Source organism: Tamandua tetradactyla, chromosome 8 (assembly GCF_023851605.1).
Source record: "Tamandua tetradactyla isolate mTamTet1 chromosome 8, mTamTet1.pri, whole genome shotgun sequence".
Lineage (NCBI taxonomy): Eukaryota > Metazoa > Chordata > Mammalia > Pilosa > Myrmecophagidae > Tamandua > Tamandua tetradactyla.
In genome coordinates, this window is record NC_135334.1 from 46,448,985 (window position 1) to 46,472,749 (window position 23,765).

Genomic DNA, 23,765 nt, shown 5'->3' on the forward strand with positions numbered 1-23,765 from the left:
CATATCTGTTCCCATCTTTTATTATTATATATTTTTTCACTTTAAATGAAAGGAAAGTCAAAATCCATTCATGGATTCTAATTATAAGTCTTATTTTACTTTAATTCCTTGCCAAGTATCCTCCACATTTCTCAAAATACTCAGGCTGCCCTTGATCTGTCTTCACAGGTGCTCAATGCAGAGCAAATGCTCTAGGGTGACCATTTTGTATCAAGGAAAGAGTTGTGCTTGATAGAAGTCATTTCCATAACCATAGTAAACCTTGACCCAGGGGTAGTGAGAAATTGTAAGCACCGTCTCTCTTAATACCATCCAGCCTTTTACAAGAGGTGATTCCATGGACCACAGGGTTTATAAGAAAAGCAGGCTTATATGTGTGATATAGAAAGAAAAAGAATTTTTCTAAGTTGATGTTGACTACAGGAGATTCTAAATCTTAGCCAGAAGAAAGGGAAGTGATTTTTTTTTTATCAGCATTGGAGTTCTCGTAGGTAACAATTTCCTGGACAATTTGATATGTAAGATCTTTTGTAGGTAAGGAATAAAACAGGAGTTCATTGTGCATAGTAAACGTTTTACCTTTCAAGGTTTTCTTTCTCACTCTCTTGCTTTAATTTAGAGTTAAGCCTTGGGTGCACAGAGGATGACTAATTTGTTTCTACAACGTATCTCTTGATATTCCTTGGGCAGTTTTTTATTGGTAAATTTGGGAAGTGAAGATTATTTGAAGTAGTAACTAGAAAAGTTGAATTAGAGTAAGTCAGGAAATTTGGAATATAAAGATTTGTTTAGTGATGACACAAGTTACCAGAGTGGCTATCTATGAAATTAGGACAACTAAACTATTTCTGCTATTTATGGTATTAATTTATTAGCATTGGAGAAAAGAAGCTATTATATGCAGGAAATTGTTTTGTCTTTTATATTCTAATATTTACTTAAAATTAATTTCAGATTCTTTCAGTGACCCCTATACTCACTTTGAAAGAGTTGTGAAGGCTTTTCTGATTAATGCTTTAGATGACTCTTTTCTGGGAACATTGTATGGTAAGTTAATAGTATATTTCTTTTTCTGATTTTTAAACCATCTAGCTTTAAAAAAATATTAAACAAAATTAAGGAGAACCTCCTAAGGCCCTCTGAAAGCTTGTTAGTGTTTACTAATGGCAATATGTGGAAAGTATAAAGGAAGTTATATGACAGGCCCATGGACATTTAAATTTCACAATGAATTTGCAGATTTTGACATGTCCTCATAAAACAGCAGCATTGGTCAACTGTTCTGCTTCTGTTACAGCCTCTCTAAGCATTAGATTAGCGATTCATTATTAACTAGATTCATTAAGAAAACTTAAGAGACAGTAAAACAAAGCTTCACTTCACAGAATCTAATAGTAGATATGTAGGAATAGATGCTTAGAGAATATAACATGAGTCAAATCAGGAAGGCTGAAAAAAGTGTAGCTCTAGCATTCTGAAGGGTAATGAGGAAACAGGTCTAGCCAGAAGAAAGGATTCTGATTTGTTGGCACTATGATATCCTTCCTTCTGGCTAGACCTCTTTCCTCATTACCTGTCCAGTGGATAGGTAGAATGGAGTCAGTTGCAAAGGGCCTTACAAACCATGCTCAGAAAATAGAGCCTGATCTGGAATTTAGTTGTTAATCCTTGTCAGGTTTGTAAATGAGAATAAAAGAAATAAAGCAACTTTTTCATCTGGTTCTTTTGTCATCAGAAAATAATTGTTGAAGCATGATACTTGCAAGAACAATGTAGTCTTCTCCCCCTGTTTTCTTTCCTTAATGCCCTTTAGCTAATTTATTATTATTATTATTATTATTTTACTTAAAATACTTTATATCCAACCAACCAAGTGTTTTCCAAAAGCTAGGGGAAGAGATCTGTAAGTATAAAACCATTTAAGTATTTCATATGGACAAAATTACTTTTTTTGTTGTTATTCCCTTGAATAGATGGCACCAGACAAAAATCATACGCACAAGATATGTTGACATCTCTTCATTATTTGGATAACCACTTTGTTCAGCCTCGTCTGGAGAGCTTAGTTTCTAGAAGTCGTTGGAAAGAGCAATATAAGGTATAAAGTTTTTTTTTAAATAATCTCCAGAGGGTAAAAAGAGAATGAGTGGAGTGGATATGGGTTGGAGGAGTAGGGTGGGCAGAAAGTATCTCTCAGTTTTCAATGTCTAGTCAGCTGAGTCCTCTTCTAAAGTGTTGACGTTTCTGTTCGTTAAATAATCAGGTTATTATTTCACCTCTTTCTGGAAGATGTCATTGTTTTGCTAATCACATTAACTATATTTAATCAAAAATTAAGTTTTGAATTATGAATAACTTTAGAATTTCTCTAGGGTTTACCTCTTCTATTAAAATGAGATTGCCCCACAGGATGTTAATTGCTATTTTAGGAGAGAGTTCCATAGCCAAAGAAGTTTGAGAAGAACTGGGTTTAACTTAAAATGATTTATTTACTAGAAAACTTCTCAGTAGAGAGCTTTTCAGAACTGTTGATATGTGAGTTTATACTGTGAATCTTCAAGAGTGGGATGTAGAATGCAATATTTTCTAAATTTGTATTTTACTGTGAGACTCCTTTTCATGAAATGCCATCCCAGGATACGTGATTTCTGTAGAATGCAGTTTGGGAACCACTGGCCTGGATAACCTTTGATTGTCCTCTGGCTTAAGATTTTGTAAATTTATTGATTTGTGAATGTTCCTTTTAAATTTACAAAATCTTGTAGATTCCATATTATCCTCTAGGTTTCTATTTTATGATCTCTAATAGTAGAGGTTGTACTGTGTGATTTTAGAGTATTATCTACTTCTAACATTCTATGTTCTGATTAGCCAGAATAAAAATGGCAAGATAATTCCTTGAAGACCTGCTAGCACTTAAGTCTCTAGCCTCTCTTTCTATTTTTGCTAGATTTGATGTCATCCAAAGTCTGGTTCATGCTTAATTTAATTATGATGATTTAGCAGCAGATGGTTAGTTTAAATGAGATTTACAGATCACAGAAAGAGTTAGAAGGCTTTGAATTGAGGTGTCTTAAGTTTAGGGCCGCCATATATAACTTTGATTTTGGGAAAGTTTTTAACCTTTGTGAACCCTAATTTCTTCCTCAAATATAGAAAATACCTACTTTGAAGGAAAATATTCACTTGCTTTGCTGGTAAAGTGCATAACACAGCTCTTAGAATATGGTATAAATACTGTTTTCTTTAATGGAAAGAAAAATTATATATACTTATTGATCATTTAATTTTTGCCAAATACTTTATATTCAAAGTAAAGTACCTTATTTAATCTTCATAGTAACCCCGTGAGGAAGGTGCTATTATTTCCTCCATTTTAGAGTTGAGGAAATTAACTTATAAAAATCGAATAACAGAAGGTTACACAGCTAGTAATTGATGAAGCCAACATTTAAAATAGGATCTCTCTAACTCCAGAACCCACAACACTTCTATACTGTGCTGTATCGTACTAGAGTAAGTAGTACTGAATCTGGATAACTGATGTTGAAATAATGACCATAAGATACAGAAAATATTAGCTTAAAAATATAGAAACAGATTATTCGTACTATATTAGTCAGAATATGCTAGGTTATGCTAAAACAGCAACATCTCAGTAGCTTAACCCAACAGTTTATTTTTCACTTATATAAGCCAGTATGAGTTATGATAGTGTTCTACTTATTGTAGTCACTCAGAAAACCAAGCAGATAAAGCTTTCTAACTCAGAGGTTTCATCTCAGCATGTGCTTCCATGAGTACCACAGAAGCAGGAAAGGAAGGTCATTAATCACTTGTTTACTCTGACTTTCAACCTATAAATGACACATACTGTTCCCACTCACATTTCATTGGCCAAAGAAAGTCATGGTCCATGCCTCATTTCAGAGGAGACAGGAAAGTGCACACTTACCATGTAACTGGAAGGAGAAAAACTGGAAATATTGGTAAGTAGCACCAATAACTACTGTTCATAAATACCCTAACGAGTAAAGGTCTAAAATGCATTGTGTATATACCATAGATCTAAAAAGAAGGTGGCATATAGGTCCCTATTACTGACTCTTGGGCTTCAGGATTATTATTAGGGTTTAGTATGCCATAGGCCTAAAATTTAGTGATTTTTCCTTTAAAAGTGTTTTTACTCTTACTACAGGTTAGATAGTCTATGGATCTCGGGTATAAATTCCACTTAGAATTGTAGCTTAAAGATAAAACAATCACCTCCTCTACCCACCCCCACCCCGCAAAAAAGGCCTGAAATTGATCTCTAATATAGTTTCATCACAATTTTTCCCCTCTCTTTTCTGGAATCTTGGAATTTTTTTTTTTTTTTAACAATTGTAGGAGTGGCACCTTTTCTTTTAATGTAGGTGTTATATTGACATTGCCTATGACCCTTTGAAACTATTATAGCTAGAGTTTCTAGATGATTTTAACACTGTTCCCATTTGATAAAATCATGTGTATGTATATAAATATATAATGTGTGTGTGTATATATCAAAATTATTGGTGAATATTAAAATTACATGCAATATCTTGTACTGGATTATGTGCTTTTAATCATTTTATTTCAAACACCTATCTTGGCTTCTGAACAAATAAAAGGCATGTTAACATAAACATAAGGTTTATTTGTCATTGATTCACATTTAATAGTTTACATTTCATCAGTCCATAGAGTACTCACAAATCATTTCTTTCCATAGTGGAATTTCATATAAATTCTGAAGTGATATTGTACAAGCTTTAGCAAATTTGGAGCAACCAGTTTGCTTTAAAAAAAAAATGTTTCGACCTTTCCAGAGATGTGTCTCCCTCAGTGAGAAAAAACATTGTATCTCAAGTGCAGCCTTCTTAAATAGAATTTAGAGGACATTTTACATTGTCCTTTTCTCACAGTGAAATCATATAGATTCGAATTAGTTCATCAAAAGATTTCTTAAGATTATTTAAACACACTCAAAGCATGTTTTAGTGAATTTAAAAAAGAAGCCATATACAGATATTGGAAGGCTCTTATTTGCCCAATTAGTACTTAAGAACATGCACTGATTTTTTTTTTGCTGGTAAATAGTACTAGGATGGTGCCAATATATGTTCTTTTTTTCCCTAATGGGATTTTGAACCTAAATTAAAATTTTTAATTCTTGTTTGAATATGGCCGGTGTTTTTTTGATAAAGCTGCCAAGTATATTTTAAAAGAGCATCCTAATAGTCAAACACAAAAGGATAGATACTGTATGATTTTGCTATTATGACTCTGGTAAAGGGAATCTCAGAAGTTACGCTGTAGAATATGTCAGACCTAAAGGTACACAGAAGCTAGAGTCGAGGAAAAGGTTACCCAATGAGGTTTAACTTAAATGCAAGGGAATGGGTAGAAGTGATGATAGCTAATTAGTGGAGTTATAAGTAACATTGCCGTATTGAAGGTGAATATGATCGAAAAGGGATGTATAGTGCCATGCATCCCACTGATTAACTCTACAATTGTAGAAATTTCTGGCGTGAATTGTTTCAAAAGTTTGATACTGAACAGAAAGTCAATAGTAAAGGGGTATATGGCAAAAACTAAAAATGAATGTTATAGCCAGTAGTTAACAGGAAGACATCAATAGTACTACATTACCAGAGGTAACTAATTGGTGGGGAGGGACAAGTTATAAGGCATAATTTTGATTTGATATTTAATGAGACTGTTTATTGGTTCTTTGTCCCCATGGACCAATGAAACTTATCTAAAATTGAGAGTGCTGCTGGGTAGTACAACCAAGTGAGGATACTGTGAGATATGGTTTATTTATTTTGGACATTATCCGTGATGCTCAGTAGATGGAGGAAGCTGAAGAATACAATAACTGAGAAGCCGAATCACCAACCTTGATACAGTTATATGATGGAATATGGTATGGCTGCAAAGAGAAATACGGTATGGTTGCAAAGAGGAAGGACATCAAGAGGCACACAACAAACTTAATAAATCTTGGAGACAGTGTATTGTGCAAAATAAGCTAGAAACAAAAGAACGAATATTCTAAGGTCTCTTTCAGAAAATACTTTTAAGGAAATTGGAGCCTAGATTGTTAAACCCTTATAGCAGCCACACTTAGTCTGAGGTTGTAAATGTTTATCTAGATTCTGAGATGCTAAACTGTATGTGTATCAGAAAGTATTTCCCTGGAACTTTGAGTAACTCTTTGACACCTCAGACCCTAAAATGGAGGGCTGAAAGTTACCATATCTATATATAATAGCAGTTAAAGTAATGGAAAAAGAGATCAGGCCCTAATCAGAGATAAAAATGAAGCCAATCTGAGTGCAGAAATAGACCACCAAATCTATGGTCAATTAATTTTTGACAAGGCCCCCAAATCCTCTGAACTGGGACAAAATAGTCTTTTCAGTAATTGAAGAACTGGAAATCAATAGCCAAGAGAATGATAGAGAACCCCTATCTTACACCCTACGCAAAAATTAACTCAAAGTGGATCAAACACCTAAATATAAGAACTAGCACCATAAAGCTTCTAGAATAAAATGTAAGGAAACATCTTCAAGACCTAGTAATAGGAGGTAGCTTCCTAAACTTCACAACCAAAGCACAAGCAACAAAAGAGAAAAAATAGCTAAATGGGAACTCCTCAAAATCAAATGTTTCTGCACCTCAAAAGACTGTCAAAAAGGTGAAGTGGCAGCCAACTCAATGGGTGAAAATATTTGGAAATCACATATCAGACAAAGGTTTGATTTCCTGTATATACAAAGAAATCATGCAACTCAACAACAAAAGAACAAACAATCCATTTATAAAATGGGCTAAAGATGTGAATAGGCGTTAATCTGAAGAGCAAATGCAGATGGCTCAAAAGCACATAAAGAAATACTCATTTTCACTGGCAATAAGTGAAATGCAGATCAAGACTACAATGAGCTACCACCTCACACCTATAAGAATGGCTGCTATTAAACAATCAGGAAACTATAAATGTTGGAGAGGATATGGAGGAACTGGGACATTTATGCACTACAGGTGGTAAAGAGTAGTGGTGCAGCCACAATGGAAGACTGTTTGACAGTTCCTTAGGAAACTAAATATCAAGCTACCCTATGACCCAGCAATAGCACTACTTGGTATAAACCTAGAAGAGCTGAAAGTAATGACACAAACAGACATTTGCACACCGATATTCATAGCAGCGTTATTCACAATCGCCAAAAGATGGAAACAAACCAGATGCCCATCAACAGACGAGTGGATCAACAAAATGTGCTTTATGCATATGATGGAATATTATGCAGCAGTAAGACAAATGATATCCTGAAGCACATGACAAAATGGATGATCCTTGAGGACATATGCTGAGCTAAATTAGCTAGACACGAAAGGACAGATACTGTATGATTCCACTTTTATGCCCAGCATAAAGGTATAATCAGAAACTTGTAATACAGAATACAGGGAACTTTTGAGATACATAGAAGCTAGAGATGTGTGAACCATTAGCTATGAGGTTGAACTCCAATGTAAGGGTAAATAGGAGTGAAGGTGATTCTCTAGTGGGTCTAGAAGTAATGAACAAGATTGAAAGGGGTTGTAGACCTACATGTCCCCCTGACTCACACTAGAAATATAAATGAGTTCTTGTAAGAATTACTTCAAAGATAAGATTCTTGAATGAAGAGTGTTGTAAGTCCAGGGTACAAGGGGAAAATTGCTATTGCATGCTATGAGCTGTGTTCAAAAAGAAACCAGCACTACCACGGCAACAGCAGAGGTAAATAATGGGGTGAGTGACAAGAGTTAAGAGGAGGTTTAGATTACCTGTTTGGTGAGGGTGTGTTTATTGGTTGTCTGTCTCTTGAGAACAATAAAACTATCTAAAATTGAGAATGGTAATAGACTGGACTTTGGGCCCTCTACATGGTGCCCGATGAATGCAGGTGGCTAAAGGATGCACTGATGGTGTAGTAGAATGGCGAACAATGGTATATACTTATGAACAGAGGCTGTGCAGCTACAAAAAGGAACAATATCTTGAGGCATGCAATGATGTGAATGAACATGTGGGACATTTGGTGAGACAAACCAGAAACAAAAAACAACAATAGTATGGTCACCTTTAGAAAATGCTTATAAGAAAACAGGGGTCTAGATTGCAAGCTTTTAGAACAGACACATTAAGTCTGGAGTGGTGATTATTATTTCTGGATTCTGAAAGGCTGTTTTATATATATAACCTGGTATTTAGAGATAAGAACGAAGCTGAACAGGTTGGGTTTAAGTAATTCAGTATATAGGAGTAAGGAAGACAGTGTCTATATTTTAGAACCACACATACTCTTTGAGACCAATGGAAGAAAAGTTTATTTGATCTGGAACTGAAATTTTCTGTAGATAATGATATATTATCTGTATAGCTAATTTGAACAACTGAAACACAGCACGGAATGAGAAAGAGGTCCTTTATCCTGTGTAGATTATTGTAATTCCTGGAAACATCCTAGAGTATATTAACCAGATAATCAAAAAAGTATTGGCAAAGTCCCCTGAGGGAGGGGAGAAAGGCTATGGAACTATTAAACCTTGCCATCAGGGAATCCCCTGATACTGTGTCAAACTTTAGGGCCACCCAAATCAATAGGCCATGCCCCCAATCGTGAGGCTTACTCTTGTGAAGCTTATGTAGGTAGCATAGAAGCTTAGACTACCTATAAGCATGCCTAAGAGTTACTTCTGGATGACCTCTTTTGTTGCTCAGATGTAGCCTCAGTCTCTAAGCCCAACTTTACAAATGAAATCATTGCCCACCCCCCTAAGTGGAACATGACATCAAAGGGTGAAAGTCTCCCTGGCGACATGGGAGAGGATTCCAAGAGATGAATCCAGACCTCGCACCGTGGGATCAACAATTACATCCTGACCGAATGAGGGATAAGAAGTGTAATTAAGAAAGTATCTGTGGTAGAGAGAGTTCAGATAGAGTTGAGAGGCTACTCTAGAGGTTGCTCTTAAGCAAGCTTCAGGTAGACCTTGCTACCTATCAAAACCCGCCAGCCCCCAAACAGGACCATTCCAGCCAATCCTAAAGAACACCCAGGGCAATTTATAAGATTCCACAAGAGTTCCAGGCACTAGAGTAACTTGCCAAAAACCTACAACCTCCAGATGGGTCCTTGGTCCAGGTAAGTCCTGACATCTAGCCCAGCCTCTCCAGAACATCAGATAATTCCATCTCCCTACCCCGTATTAGTGACAGACCCTTTCAATATCAAAAATTTAGAATTGCCATAACCCAAACAAGCCCAAAGAGAGGGATGGAAAGATCAAAGGTGATATACATAGAAGATAGGACTTAACAAATGAATATGAATGCTGAATCATTAAGTTGAAATCTCTTTAGTCTCGTTAGAGCAGCTAGAAGTAAAAACCTAAAATTGTGAAATTGTAACCCATGTCAAAGTCTGAAATATGTTCTACAACTAACTGTGGTGCTGTGCTTGGAAATTTATAGCTTTTTTGTATATATGTTATTGTTCACAAAAAAAAGTCAGTTGTGATGATGAGAAGTATTTAAGCCTGGAGCAGCTAGAAGGAAAAATATGAGAGGATCATATGGTAGCCCATGACAAATTCTGGGATCTATCCTGTTACCCCTTTTTGAAGGGTGCTTTGAAAACTATTTCTTTACTTCGTATTTATGTTATACCATACAATAAAAAAAGTTAAAAAATTTTTTTAAAAATGAGGCCCATCTGGCTGGGACTAAGGTAAATAAGAATACAGAGTAAAAGATGATAGTGTATGTACTCTAGATCTTCAGCTACTGTATGAGACCAAAGGCAGAGAGATTTATTATGTCTATGACCTAATTTTTCTATAACACTCATATCTAAATCAGGCCATGTGGATAGCTCATTTAAACAACCCAATCTCCTGGAATCTAGAACAGGAACAAGGCCTTGTAATTCTGTACATCTTAATGTAATACCTGGATACATCTCAGACTATGGCCGGCTAATAATTAAAAAGTATTGGTAGAGTCCCTTGGGGGTTTGAAGGTTAAAAAAAAAAGGAACTTTTAAACTTTCTCATCTGGGAAACCCATGGTACCCTCTCAACCATTTGGGACTCCCAAGAAAATAGTCCAGGCCCTTGATTTTCATGCTTACCCTTTTGAAACTTAGTTCTGTAGTGGAGAAGCTAAAACTACCTATTATGAGGCCTAGGAGTTGCTTCCAGGAAACCTCTTTTGTGGCTCAGTTGTGACTTCTCTGTCTCTATGCCCAACGCTACAAGGAAAATAATTACCCTCCACCCTACATGGGACATGTCAAGGGTGAAAGTCTCCCTGACAACATGGAGCTTGACTCCCAGAAATGAGTCTGGCCCTGGCACTGTGGGATTGACAACACCTTCTTTACTAAAAAGGAAAAGAAGAGTAATGACAAGGCATCAGCAGCTAAGAGAGACCAAATAGAGTCAAGGGGCTGTTCTGGAGGCTACTATTATGCAGGCTTCCGTTAAATTGTGCAAATTGCATGGTTTGCTAAACTCCAACAAATATCACTCCTGTAAACATTTTTTAGCCAGTAGTAAGTCATATCAATTTACTTCACATAAGAACAACCTATTTCAGACCCATGATTTCCAATTAGCATCAATAAAAACAATCTGTATAGAAAACCCAAAGGCAACCATATAGCATAACATGTAAAATGTACAAATTTACCTTAAAATGCAAGTTATTTTATAGCATTTGCAAGGTAGAACTTTACAGTAATTAAGGAATCTACCTCATTCTAGCTAATAATCTTTTGCATGTATAGCTAATGCCGATATACAAGGTACAATTTACTGTTGATGCTAAAGTTTTTTAATATACATCTTCAGATTATTTATTTGAAGATATAAAGATAGCATAATATGTCTATATTTTATTATTTAATGATATTCTGTGCATTTCTAAAGTTGCATAAAGCATTACACTGATAATGTGTATGGCCAGGATAAACTGTTCCCTGAACTTAAAAGGTAAAAGACAAGACCCTTCTGAACCTATATTAAAAAAAATTTATACACACTTATACATCACATAGAAGGAAGTTCCATAATCCAAAGAGAGGTCATGTCTTTATTAGCAAAGGTTTACATTACAGTATTTCATGAGTTATTTAAAAACTATATATTTATTTACCACCTATTTTGGTCAAACTTGCCATAAAAAGACACTGAAATAAACAATTTCCTTCCTCAAGGTAAAGACAATGCCTAATTTAGAAATTAATTCCCTTGAGGTTGCACAGTGAAAGGTATCATTGAAAATATTTAAATCCACACAGAGAGAAAAAAATTCACTCTCTCAGAAATCAGTATTACAGTCAGGGCACTCACTGGCTATATAACACAGATAAAAATCTTTCAAAGCCAAACACAGTGCTTGTAACTTTTATCATATACTGCCTATCCCTGAGAGTAGAGATTCTATCATTTTAAATTTTGAATGAAGCAAATAAATTTTACTTTAATAATAAGAATGATATTTAAGAACTATAAATTTTTTCCAAACTATCAACTAAACCCTATTTCATTTTAGTCACAAAAGGATAAATGCTCTTTGCAAAGACCGGCATTCAAAACATTTAAAAATATTTGTATCTCAGTTCATTGCAATCTGCTTTTTCCTGGTGTTCTAGTTTGCTAGCTGCTGGAATGCGATATACCAGAAACGGAATGGCTTTTAAAAAGGGGAATTTAATGAGTTGCTAGTTTACAGTTCTAAGGCCGAGAAAATGTCCCAGTTAAAACAAGTCTAAAGAAATGTCCAATCAAAGGCATCTAGGGAAAGATTCCTTAGTTCAAGAAGACCCATGAAGTTCAGAGTCTCTCTCAAGTGAGAAGGCACATGGCAAACACAGTCAGGGCTTCTCTCTCAGCTGAAAGGGCACATGGCAAACACGACGTCATCTGCTAGAGTCTTCTCCTGGCTTCCTATTTCATGAAGCTCCCTGGGAGGCATTTTCCTTCTTCATCTCCAAAGGTCACTGGCTGGTGGACTCTCCGCTTCATGGTGCTGCAGCATTCTCTGCTCTCTCTGAATCTCTGTCTCCAAAATGTTTCCTCTTTTATAGGACTTCAGAAACTAATCAAGACCCACTCAAATGGGTGGAGACATGTCATCACCTAATCCAACTTAACAACCACTCTTGACTAAATCACATCAACCAGGGAGATGATCTCATTGCAGTTTCAAATATACAGTATTGAATAGGGATTATTCTACCTTTATGAAATGGGATTTATATTAAAACATGGCTTTTCTTAGGGAACATGCTTCCTTTCAAACCAGCACACCTGGGTAATTTCTATTATTTTCCATTCATATATCACTCATTTCTTCATAACTAGTACTCTGTAATTTTTGTGAATAGGGGCATTTAATAGGTAATGGAGGAAAGGTACAATGTAAAACTTAAAGGACCTCTGAAGTGAGACCCATTTATCCCTGTGGCAAGAGAGAGTTTGGAAATAATCTGAATGCCATCCAAGAAAGGCAAAAGTAATCTGTGAAAGAAAGACTACGTATGGTAAACCTCTTCCTATTGCTTTGGTTTAGCCTTCTTGGCCTTCTGTAAACTTCTTTAATTTCAACAAATTGTGTTCAGTAACTGCAGGTTTTATGCTAGGCAATGACTGTAGGATGTCCAACGTGGAAACTTGCTCTAAAAGTTTATCCCTGGGGACACCCATCCATGTTATTTCAGTGACACCAGGATCACTGGACAGGGCATTAGCAAATCATCTATTATGTTGTTAGGGTTAACTTGGGAAGGTCCATGAACCTTTTTAAAATGATTGGCTAGCTGTACTTTTCTAACAAGCTGCATAAGTGTATCATATACAATAATACTTTTATCTGCCCCTGAATAACCATCAGTTTTCAAGTTCTCAGAAGTCTGTTTCCATAAGCTGTTTTGAGTGGTCCCTAAATGCAGTTTAAACATTGCTGCTCAGGCATGGGCCTCAGACAAAGGAATATAAATTTGTTTCTCAAATCTTTGTCTAATGGCAGAATGCTGAACCCAGGGTGAATTTGTAGCTCCCATAACCAAAATTCCATTATTGTCCACAGCAATCCTTTATATTTGAAATAGGAATTCAGTTTTAATTCTACATGCAGCTTCACTTTCATTTTCACTTCTTGAACACAAAGAGAATCAGTTTCATCAGTGAATATAATGGAAAGTTTGTTCTCTCTGGCAAGTTAGAATAAATTCTTCACTGGCTTTTCACTTTCGCCTAGCCACTTAGAAACAAAGTCAGAGGAAGACAGTGAAAAAAACATTGGTGGTTTGCTTCAGTGGTTTGCACCCTGTTCCAGGTGGCTCAAAAGATAGAATGCCCCTCCAAGGTGTTCTCTTGCCTATAAAAAGATGAGGAAATTTAATAAACAATATCACAGCCTCCTTAAGTGCTTCTTAGGCTCCTTCCAGACCAGCCACGTGGTTCCATTTCACATGTAGTTGCTGTGTAACAATGGCACCTTGAAGTTGATTCTGTAGTTTCTTTTTTTCAGGATCACCAGATTCTCCTTCCTCTTCACTGTCATTCCCTTCTCATCCACTGTACTCAGTTATCCCTCTTTCACTGGTTTCTGTGTTTTTTTCTTTCTTTCTTTTTCAGGTACTCCTTTCGTTTTTCTGCTTTCAAGATTTTCTGTGTACTTTGCCCTGATACTTTCCTTGGCTTTATCACCTTATGCTACATATTTAGCTACATGGAGAAAATACTGTACCGCATGTTGATAGAGTTGAAGGGCTTCCTCATAGTTCTCAGCTTGTCTTCTTGAGCCACTTTGTTAGCAAGATCTATTGCTTTCTGTTGGAAGAGAGGCAAGGCATAATCCACTCCCATTAGCTCTTAAGAACACCTACAGCTAAAACTGAGACGCTATAAAAATTTCATATACTAAGTTTGCTTTCCTGGAACTTATAGTTTTCTGAGGGTTCCTAAGCCAGATAAATCTTAAAACCCATAGGGACAAGCCTCTCCAAAATTGTCAACTAACTATATGCCCCTATCCTTTAGTGTCAACACCCCTTCTCAACATGAAAAAGTAAAAATGGGCATTGCCTAAAGATCCCTATAGATTGGGAGAAGGATCAAAAGAGGAGTTATAACAGAGAAAATAGGATTTAATGAATGAGTATAACTCCTGATCACTATATTGATATTTCTTCTGTCCTCCAGTGTTTTGAAGCAGCTAGAACGAAAAATCTGAAGTAGTGGAACGGTAACCCATAACAAGCTCTGAAATGTGTTAAGTAACAGCTTATTGAAGACTACTTTGAAAATTGTTGCTTTTTCTTTCTTTTCTTTGTATATGTGTTATTTTTCACAATAAAAGACATTTTTTTAAAAAAGAGTTTCCTGAAATATGAGAAATATGAACGGTAGACACAAAAGACAATGTTGTAAATCATATATAGTAAAAAAGAAACTAATCAACATGTTGATACTTAATTGTCATTGGGCTGTTAGAGGATGCAAATGTGGATTAGTAATCATAATAATATGCTCATTATGTACAGTTTAAATATTTTGGTAAAACCTAATCTCCACTACTAATTGGAATAGTAAGTACTCAAACACAGTTTTACAGCATGTTAATCAAACTTATTTATGAATGCCAAGTATTTTCTCAGTTTGTTTTCTCACTGAAAACTCAGGTACTAGACTTTCCATGTTAGTACTGCATACCTAGCAATCCTAGTTCCAATTTGCATACTTCCACAGTATTACTATAGGAGAATTAAATTATTTCTGGAATATATTGTGGAAAATATAATTCCTACAATGGAAATTGCATGAGATCTTGTTCTCAATTTTTGACCTAATGAATTCATCTCTTCAGGATTATCCTAAATTTTTGCTGCATATTCTTTCCTACCTTTAACTAATTACTGCCTCATAAACAATAACTAAAGATGAGAGATAGAAGTAAATTAAAATCTGTCAACAGCAGTGTTTACTAGTAACTCATAAGTGTGAGGGATATGAAACATTTTTTTCCCTAGGCTGGTTTTTTCCTCATTTAATAGCCTAGATTATAAGCTTATTTTATTTTGAGGAACTTGTTAAAGACCTACTGTGTGCTCATTATTAAAGTAGGAAATAAATACCCATGTGTTTTGTTATTATGTCTCTTCCTATTATTTTAATTCCTAAGATAGATTTTAATTTGGTTAGGTTCTTTTTATGTTTTTTTTTTCTTTTAAATAAGCTTCATTTAATTTTATTCCATTTTGTAATTTTTCAGGAGCGGGTAGAAAGTTACTCTAATGTAAGTATACATTGGAAGAATCCTGAAAATTGTTCCTGCCAGGCTTGTGGGTTGCATCGCTATTGTAAATATTCAGTCCATTTATCAGGAAAGTTGTATAACACCAGGACTATGGAAACAGATGACTTCATGTCTCATGATAAACAGGTATTTTTTTCCCTCTAACTTTAGTTTTCAGTATTTAAATATTTTTGGTACATAAACTTGCACAAATAATCCTAGATTATTTTCACAAATGGAGAAATTAGCCCTAGAAGAGAAAAATACAAGGAAAGAGGGGTATTTTTGAATATGAAAAATATGTCTTAAACAGCAGATGCATTTTCTAATTCAGTCAGATAAGAAAATAGGTGCATATTCTGTAAGTATTTGTCACTGATGGGCAGGAGAAGGGACAGCATACAGAATGAAAATGAGAAGGAAGATCTCTGAGGCAGGGGAGGCAGGAGTGTCCTTGGACTCCAAAGGGGAATTTGACCCAGGTAGAAAATTTTATAGTGGATAATTCACCAAACTGATAATCTACAAGCAAATGATTAAATATGACTATTCATCCTAATGTGAGAGAACTGAAAGAACACCATACTTGAACCTAAGTTATATCAGATGACAGAGCCTAGAGTAATCATCACATATGTAGAGTACTGTTGATTTTGAATAAATTGATAAAACTGAAGAATAAGTATTTAATAGGCAGGTGTAGAGCAGTGCAATGCAAAGAGATAAAAAGTGCAGATGTATATTACTTGTATTTATTTTTTAATCTTACTTTATGAAAGTTGCATTTATAAATGTGAAAATATTGAGACCTTACTCTAGAGAGTATGCATATCTGTAGAGAGGTGATGAGTCGGGGGTGGGGGGTGGGTTGGGGGAGGGTAGATTAGAGACCCAAAGTTGTCACTAATGCTCCCTGCCAGTTATGATGAGGAAAATATCTTATTTATCTGAATTCTTCTAAATTGAGTAGTATTATCTCTCTGTGCTCTGTTGCAATGATTGACTAGATTCCTCTGGGCAGTCTGGGTCTTAGGGATCAATCAGAAGATTGTATAGGAATAGTGAATTCAAGATGAGTCTTTAATGTTTTATTTAGCAAGTTACTATAAAAGATGTTTTTCTTTTTCAACATAGTCATTTAAATTTCCATGTTATTTAAAAACTGATCTAGTGACTTTTTATAAGATAAGATACCTAGAATCCTAACAAAAGTAATTTAATACATTAAGGACCATGTTCTGTTACAGATAAAAAATATTTCTCTTTCACCTCCTTTGCTATCCATAGCTAATCCTGATAAGGGAAGTAGGGTTGGAAACCATTTCAAATGCTCTAAGATCCATGTGAAGGAAGAAAGACTCTGTATAAAAAAAAATGGATTAAAGTATCTAAAGAATTAAAGAGATATCCTAAAATAAAAACAAAGACTATTAATATTACTAGTCATACAATGGAAAAATGTAAAAGTTATCAAGCACATGGAAAATGTTCATTTTTCATTTAAAGGCATGCAAATGAAAACTACCTTAAGAGGTCAGTCTTTAGCTCTTTAAGTAAAAACTATTTTTAAATCAAATGATAAAATGCAGTGCTGGCAGGGTTGCATTGAAACAAATAGGTTTGTGCTGGTTTGAAATTGTTATGTACTGCAGAAAAGCCTTGTCCATTTTCCTGATCTGGTCTTGTGGGAGCAGCCACGTTTCTTTTAAACCTAATTCAATATCGTGGAGTGGGAACTTTGACTGGACTACTTCCATAAAGATGTGACACACCATTTGATTAGATGGAAATGAGCCTCTGCCCATTTACAGTGTGTCTTGATTAGCTTTTTGGGTCCTTTAAAAGGGGAAGCATTTTGGAAAGAATAGAGAGCTAACCCAAGACCCAGACATTTGGAGATGTAGAAAGAACCCCCCCCACCCCCACCCCGGGAAGCAGTTTGAAACTAGAAGCCAAAGACCCCAGCAGATGCCAGCCATGTGCCTTCCCAGCTGACAGAGTTATTCTGAACCCATCAGCTGTTCTTGGGTCAAGGTATCTTTCTCTGGATGCCTTAGTTTGGACATTGTTATGGCCTTAGAATTTTAAACTTGTAACTTAAAAATTCCCTTTTTAAAGTCCATTCCAGGCCATGCAATGGTGGCTCAGTAGCAGAATTCTCACTTGCCATGCCGGAGACCCTGGTTTGATTCCCGGAGCTTGCCCATGCCAAAAAAAAAAATACCGATTCCATTTCTGGTATACTACATTCTGACAGCTTTAGATAACCAAAACAAGTTTCATGGAAAATAAGGTTCCAAGAGGAATAAAGTGTGTGCCATATCTTTTTTAGGATGCTGGATAGCTACATATAGCCAGAGTTACAAAGCTACACATATTCAGTGCCTATAAATTTATCCTGGCCAAAATAATTCAGTGAAAACAAAGAAGTTAATTGAAACATTATTTATGATAAAAAAAATTTTGAAAATAATCCAAATATTAAGATAGTGATTTAATAAGCTATGATATATCACTTTGTGATCAAATATAATACAATCATTAGAATAATATTTATGAAAGTCATGAAATAATGCTAGACAATGTAAAAGTGAAATAATAATGTATCTTTGCATCTATGTAAAAATCAGTATTTGTATGTATGTTATATGCAAATATTAAATTAGTTATTGTATGTATTAAGGTAGTGTGATTGAAATTTCTTTAATATTATTCAGTAATTTTTTCTTTAAGGGGAAGAGTCACTTTTTATTAAAATCTGTTTTTTATCTTTTTGAACTACAGTTTTGTCAGTGTATGTACAGGAAAGGAGGGAGGGAGGGAAGGAAGGAGAGAAGGAGAAAAAGGAAGGAAGGGAGGGAGAAAGAAACAAACCTTATTTAATCCAAAAGTACTAACAAAACTGTGTCTACTCCCAACCTCTGCTACCCATTAAATCTCCCTTTAGTGAATAATTCTGAAAATTAGCTATAATTCTTCATTTTGTATTGCTGTTTGTAGTTACATGAACTTGAGAATTTGGGGTTAACTAGGGTTTTCTTTTAATGAGAAAATAACACATTTTTAAAAATTCATTTACCTATGAATTTGTTTAGTGATAAAGCATTTCTCCTCTCTTATCTGAGATTAGCTTCTTTGAATGAAAGAATGCTTTGGTAGAAAGTGGAATTCATGGGAGAGAAAAATTTTTGTAACAGCAGTGTTGAGTAGAATACTTCGGTGAGGGGCCTTGTACCATCAGACTGTGGTAAAGTCTTGTATTTAGATGAGAAGGTAATTATCTACAGCAAAGAACAGATGTGAAGTCAGAAAGACAGTTGGGAGGACAGAAAACAATTTTCAGTTACTCTTCAATTTTTCCCAGTGCCCACTCATACTCCTTAAGATGCTTAAGATCTGATGGGAAGAGGCAGTAATTTTGAGGCCAGTGGCATTGAGTAATGTGTCAATGCGAGGAAAAATACCAACAACAAATAAGAGAAGATAGAATCCCTTGGTTTGGCCTATTGCACTATCTGTTTCTAGAAACCTAGGAGCACTAGTCAAACTTCTTCCCTTCTTTCCCCTTTCCTTGCAAATCTTTTTTCTTGATTCTCCATTCTTTAACTTCTCTTAGGAGCTGGATCCTCCACATATAAATGAGAGATTAGAGAAATACCTCAAAAAAACAATTTATAGTTAGCTGGATATTGCCACATGTACATAATACACATTTTATTGTGTTTCTTTGCTTTAGTTTGTTAACCACTGTTAACTTACATTTCCGTATGACACATCTAATAAATTACAAATCAGATCCTTTCTACTACTTTGCAATTCAGCCTCCTCTGCTTTAGGAAAATTTGGTGACAGTTTTTAGTTCTGTTTCCAGTTATATCTTTGAATATGTAGGATCCCTTAAATCACATTGATAACTGAGAGTTATCCTCAGATTTATCAGTTCATGAAACTATACTGTGGGTCAGAAATCATTTAATTGTCATCTTGCTTATTTGCTTTGAGAACAATCTGGTATTATTGTACATTGCTTGTTTATTATAGGTAGCTTTCCCATTTCAACATTATGATCAAATCGGTCCTGATAGTAAATGACATTTCAACAATATACACACCTCTACATCCCAATTTTAATAAAAAGACACCTTAAAAGATGCTGTAGCCACTTGAGGTTCCTTAGTGAATTCACTAAAAGGGCAGGTATTTAGTATTTCCATTTCTGCTCTCAAAATAGATTGTGTGGGAGAAGATTCCTGTGGCTGTTCTGGATAAAATACAATCAGAAAATAATGTAATTTATATTTCCATCACATTGTACTCTCCTTTTCCACAAAACGAGATGAATGTACCTGTAAGAATTTTTAAAGTTTGGACAAGAGGAAAGGAGAGACATTTTAAAAACCCTATTTTTCTTTCCTGTGTGAAAAAAAGTATCCTTTGAAAATATTAAACACTATAGTTTGCTTGTTTCCATTTCTAATTTCCACCCTTCTAGTCTCTACTTATATATTTCAGTAAGTCCCAAATTACATTTAGAATGTTCTCAAACTATTTTTTTCCAAAATAGTGAGTGATCACATTTTATATAGAAGAGCCTGAACAATTGTTGTAAGACTTCTAGAAAACAGATGAATGTAATGGCTACAATACTGCAAATGGACCTCCTCCAAACCCCTGGTTTTTAGTGTATTATTACAGCCCATTATACTTGTTTATCATATGAATTAATGTTTAGTGGTTGACAGAATAGTAACTGGAAAGGAAGATGATGAGGACTTCTCAGGTGCTGGACATAATTCTGTTTCTTGACCTGGGTGCTAGTTACATGGGTGATCCATTCAATGAGCTATACAGTTATATGTGCCTTTTTGTCCATGGATATCATACTTCATTAACAGTTAAACATAGTATTTTCATGAAATATTTTGTCTTCCTGTTTTAGCTATAGGTTTATATAACAAAGTATAAGCATGCAAAAAGTTTTGAAAGAGAAATGTTCTGGTTAGTTCCGTTCACAGAAAAAGTGTTCTTAATTATAGAATCCTAGAAGACCATATAAACAAACATAGATCTTAATATTTTAATAGCTGGCTAACAATAAAAATTTAATGTATCTTGAAGGACACATTAATTAAAGCAACAAATATGCCTTAAAAACAAAGTTATTTTTTACTATACAACGTTTTTTGGGGGAAAAAAGTATTCAGTAAAAACCTGCCAATGCACAAATGAAATCAGAAGGAAAGATATATAATAAAGACTGAGATGGAATAATCTAGGAATGCCTAGAATGTATAATGATAGTGACTAAATGTACAATTTTAAAAATGTTTTTGCATAAGGAAGAACAAAGGAATGTCAATATTGCAGGGTGATGAAAATAGATGATAATTAATATTTTATAACTTTTACTTATGTGTGAGACTAAAGCAAAAAATGTTTATTTGGTACAAAATTTTTATTTTGACTAGTGCATTTTTTAATATAACTTATGTGGACAGCTTAATTGAACACCATAATACTTGGAACCTTGAGTAGGGCATGAGATTTTGTAGGTTTGTCCAGAGTGATGCCCCAATAAATCCCAAAGTGATTTGAACAGTGAATAAAAAAGTATTGCAAAGTTCCTTTGGGGGAATGGCGAGAAAGGGGGAAAATTCAGTTTCCCCAAGTGGAGAATTCTTGATATTCTCACAAGCAGTGGGGACAACCAAAGCAATAGGCTAAGCCCTCAATCTTGGGATTTGTTCATATGAAACTTAACCCTGCAAAGGATAGGCGAAGCCTACTTAAATTTAGGCCTAAGAGTCACCCCCAGAGAACCTCTTTTGTTGCTCAGATGTGGCCTCTCTCTCTCAGCCAACATGACAAGAAAACTCACTGCCCTCCCCCTCTGTACATGGGACATGACTCCCATGTACAGAGGTACAGGTGTGGACCTTCCTGGCAGAGTGGGACAGAAATCCTAAAATGAGCTGGGACTCAGCATCAAGGGATTGAGAAAACCTTCTTGACCAAAAGGGGAAGAGTGAAATGAGACAAAATAAAGCATCAATGGCTGAGAGATTCCAAACAGAGTGGAGAGTTTATCCTAGAGGTTATTCTTACACATTATATAGATAGCACCTTTTTAGTTAAGGTATAATGGAGAGGCTGAAGAGAACTGCCTGAAAATGTAGAGCTATGTTCTAGTAGCCATGTTTCTTGAAGATGATTGTATAATGGTGTAACTTTCACAATGTTACTGTGTGACTGTGAAAACTTTGTGTCTGATGCTCCTTTTCTCTACCTTATTGACAGATGAGTAAAATGTATGGATTAAAAATAAATAAATAATAGGGAGAACAAATGTGAAAATAAATTTAGTAGACTGAAATGCTAGTGATCAATGAAAGGGAGGGGTAAGGAGTATGGTATGTATGATTTGTTCTCTTTATTTCTTTTTCTGAATTGATGCAAATGTTCTAAGAAATGATCGTGATGATGAATATACAACTATGTGATGATATAGTGAGTTATTGATTACATATCAAGAATGGAATGATCATATGGTAAGAATGTTTGTGTTTGTATGTTATGTTTAATAAATAAATGAAAAACTGCCAATGCTTAGTATTGGTATCAGAGTTTGTTCCAGTTTTATATATTTTTTATAGCTAGAAAATTATCATAGGAAATTTTTTCTTCAATTTTATTGAGATATATTCACAGAGCACGCAAACCTTATTCAAAGTATACAGTCACTGGCTCACAGTATCATCACATAGTTGTACATACATTCCCATGATCGATTTTAGAACATTTTCATTATTCCAGAACAGAAATAAATCTGCTAGCTTTCAGCTTCTTGTTTCACAAAGCTTCCCCATGGGCATTCTCCTTCATCTCCAAAGGTCGCTCCAGAGGTTGCTGGCTAGTGGACTCTGTGGTTCTCTCAGCCTTGTAGCTCTGCTCGGCTCTGCTGTGGCTTTCTCATGGCTCTAAAACGTAACCCCAAAATATTTCTTCTTTTAAAGAATTAATGGGTAGAATCACAACTCCATGGAAGGTATCTAATCAAAGGTTACTACCCACAATTGTGTGGGTAATATCTCCACGGGAACAATCAAAATGCTCCCAGTCAGTAACATTGAATGAGGATTTAAGTACATGGCTTTTCTGGGGTCCACCACAGATTCATACTGGCACATTCCACCCTTTGGACCCCCAAAAAGACATGTTCTTTCCAAATGCAAAATACATTCATTCCATAACAATATCAGAAAGCCTTAAACAATACAAATAACATACAAAGTCAGAAAAAAATCTCAAAGTCAGTTACAGGCATGGTATGCCCTAAGGCAAAATTCTCCTCTGGCTCTGGACCCAAAAATCGCAGAACAGCTTATTTGCTGCCAACATACAAAAGAGGAACAGTCATAGAATACATATACCCACTTCCATAGGGAGAAAGGAATAAAGGGGTCAGTGGACCTAAGCAGTTTTGAAAACCTACAGGCCAAAGTTCATTAGATTTCACAGCCTAAAAGTCATTTATCTTCGGGCTTTAGAAAGTGGCAGTCCCTTTAAAGTAAATTTTGAGTCATTAAAGGCACAAAATGTAACATGCAATAGGAGAAAGAGTTTGTTAGTGAATACAGAATCAAATAATGTAAAAATTTAAAAGCACTGTGGCGGAGATTGAATCGATGCTCACCAATCCTGTTTCTTCTTCCTGGATACTCAGAAGGACATTTCCTAACTGCCTTGCAGTTAGAAACTGAGACTACTTGACTAGGGTTCTAGCCAATGAATGTGAACCATAGTGACACACCTCACCACAATATGTTTTATGGAATCCTTGCAAGAGCTCTTTGTTGTCAACCAACTGAATACAAAGGATCCAGAAGAAAACCCCAAGAAAGTTGTATAAGATGGAAAAAGCACCAGATGGAAAGAACTAGAATTCCTCAGTCATCATAAGGAAAACCACAGGCGAGACACCCTGACCAAGATGTGAGCAAGAAATAAATTTTATTGTGTTAAGCCCCTGAAATGGCTTTTACGTATATTAAAATAGACAGCATTAATTACCCTAATATAGGGATCTTGCATATTTAACATCCTCATTTTACAAAGACGAGAGTGATGAACAAAGAGCTAAAAAAAGACTTTCCAAAATCACACCAATATTTAGTAGTAGAATCAGGTCTCTTGACTTTCTATTTAGGGATTTTTATACAGTAAAATATTTTCATGGCAAATTTAGAAGTAAAAATTATCATCCTGACATTTGTTGCAAGACTACACAAAGACAGCAAGATAGACAACCCTAGCTCAGTTTCTCATATAAACATAAGTGTGCTAGTTTGAAACTGTTAGGCACTCCAGAAAAGCCATG

The 23,765-nt window shown here is 35.2% G+C and overlaps 1 protein-coding gene and 1 pseudogene across 9 annotated transcripts in view; one reads left to right on the plus strand and one right to left on the minus strand.

Annotated features, from left to right (window-relative positions):
- Window positions 1-23,765, plus strand: part of CCDC82 (coiled-coil domain containing 82) — a 52,763-nt gene that overhangs the window by 13,480 nt on the left and 15,518 nt on the right. For 8 of the 9 annotated variants that reach the window (XM_077113184.1, XM_077113181.1, XM_077113179.1 and 5 more), the window contains 3 exons: window positions 955-1,047; window positions 1,974-2,098; window positions 15,365-15,535. In XM_077113184.1, coding sequence (XP_076969299.1) covers window positions 955-1,047; window positions 1,974-2,098; window positions 15,365-15,535 — 389 coding nt within the window. Of the gene's footprint in view, window positions 1-954; window positions 1,048-1,973; window positions 2,099-15,364; window positions 15,536-16,675; window positions 16,922-23,765 lie in introns of all 9 variants that reach the window. The other variant, XR_013156620.1, reaches the window with a different exon arrangement.
- Window positions 12,658-13,959, minus strand: LOC143643862 (vacuolar protein sorting-associated protein 4B pseudogene; annotated as a pseudogene).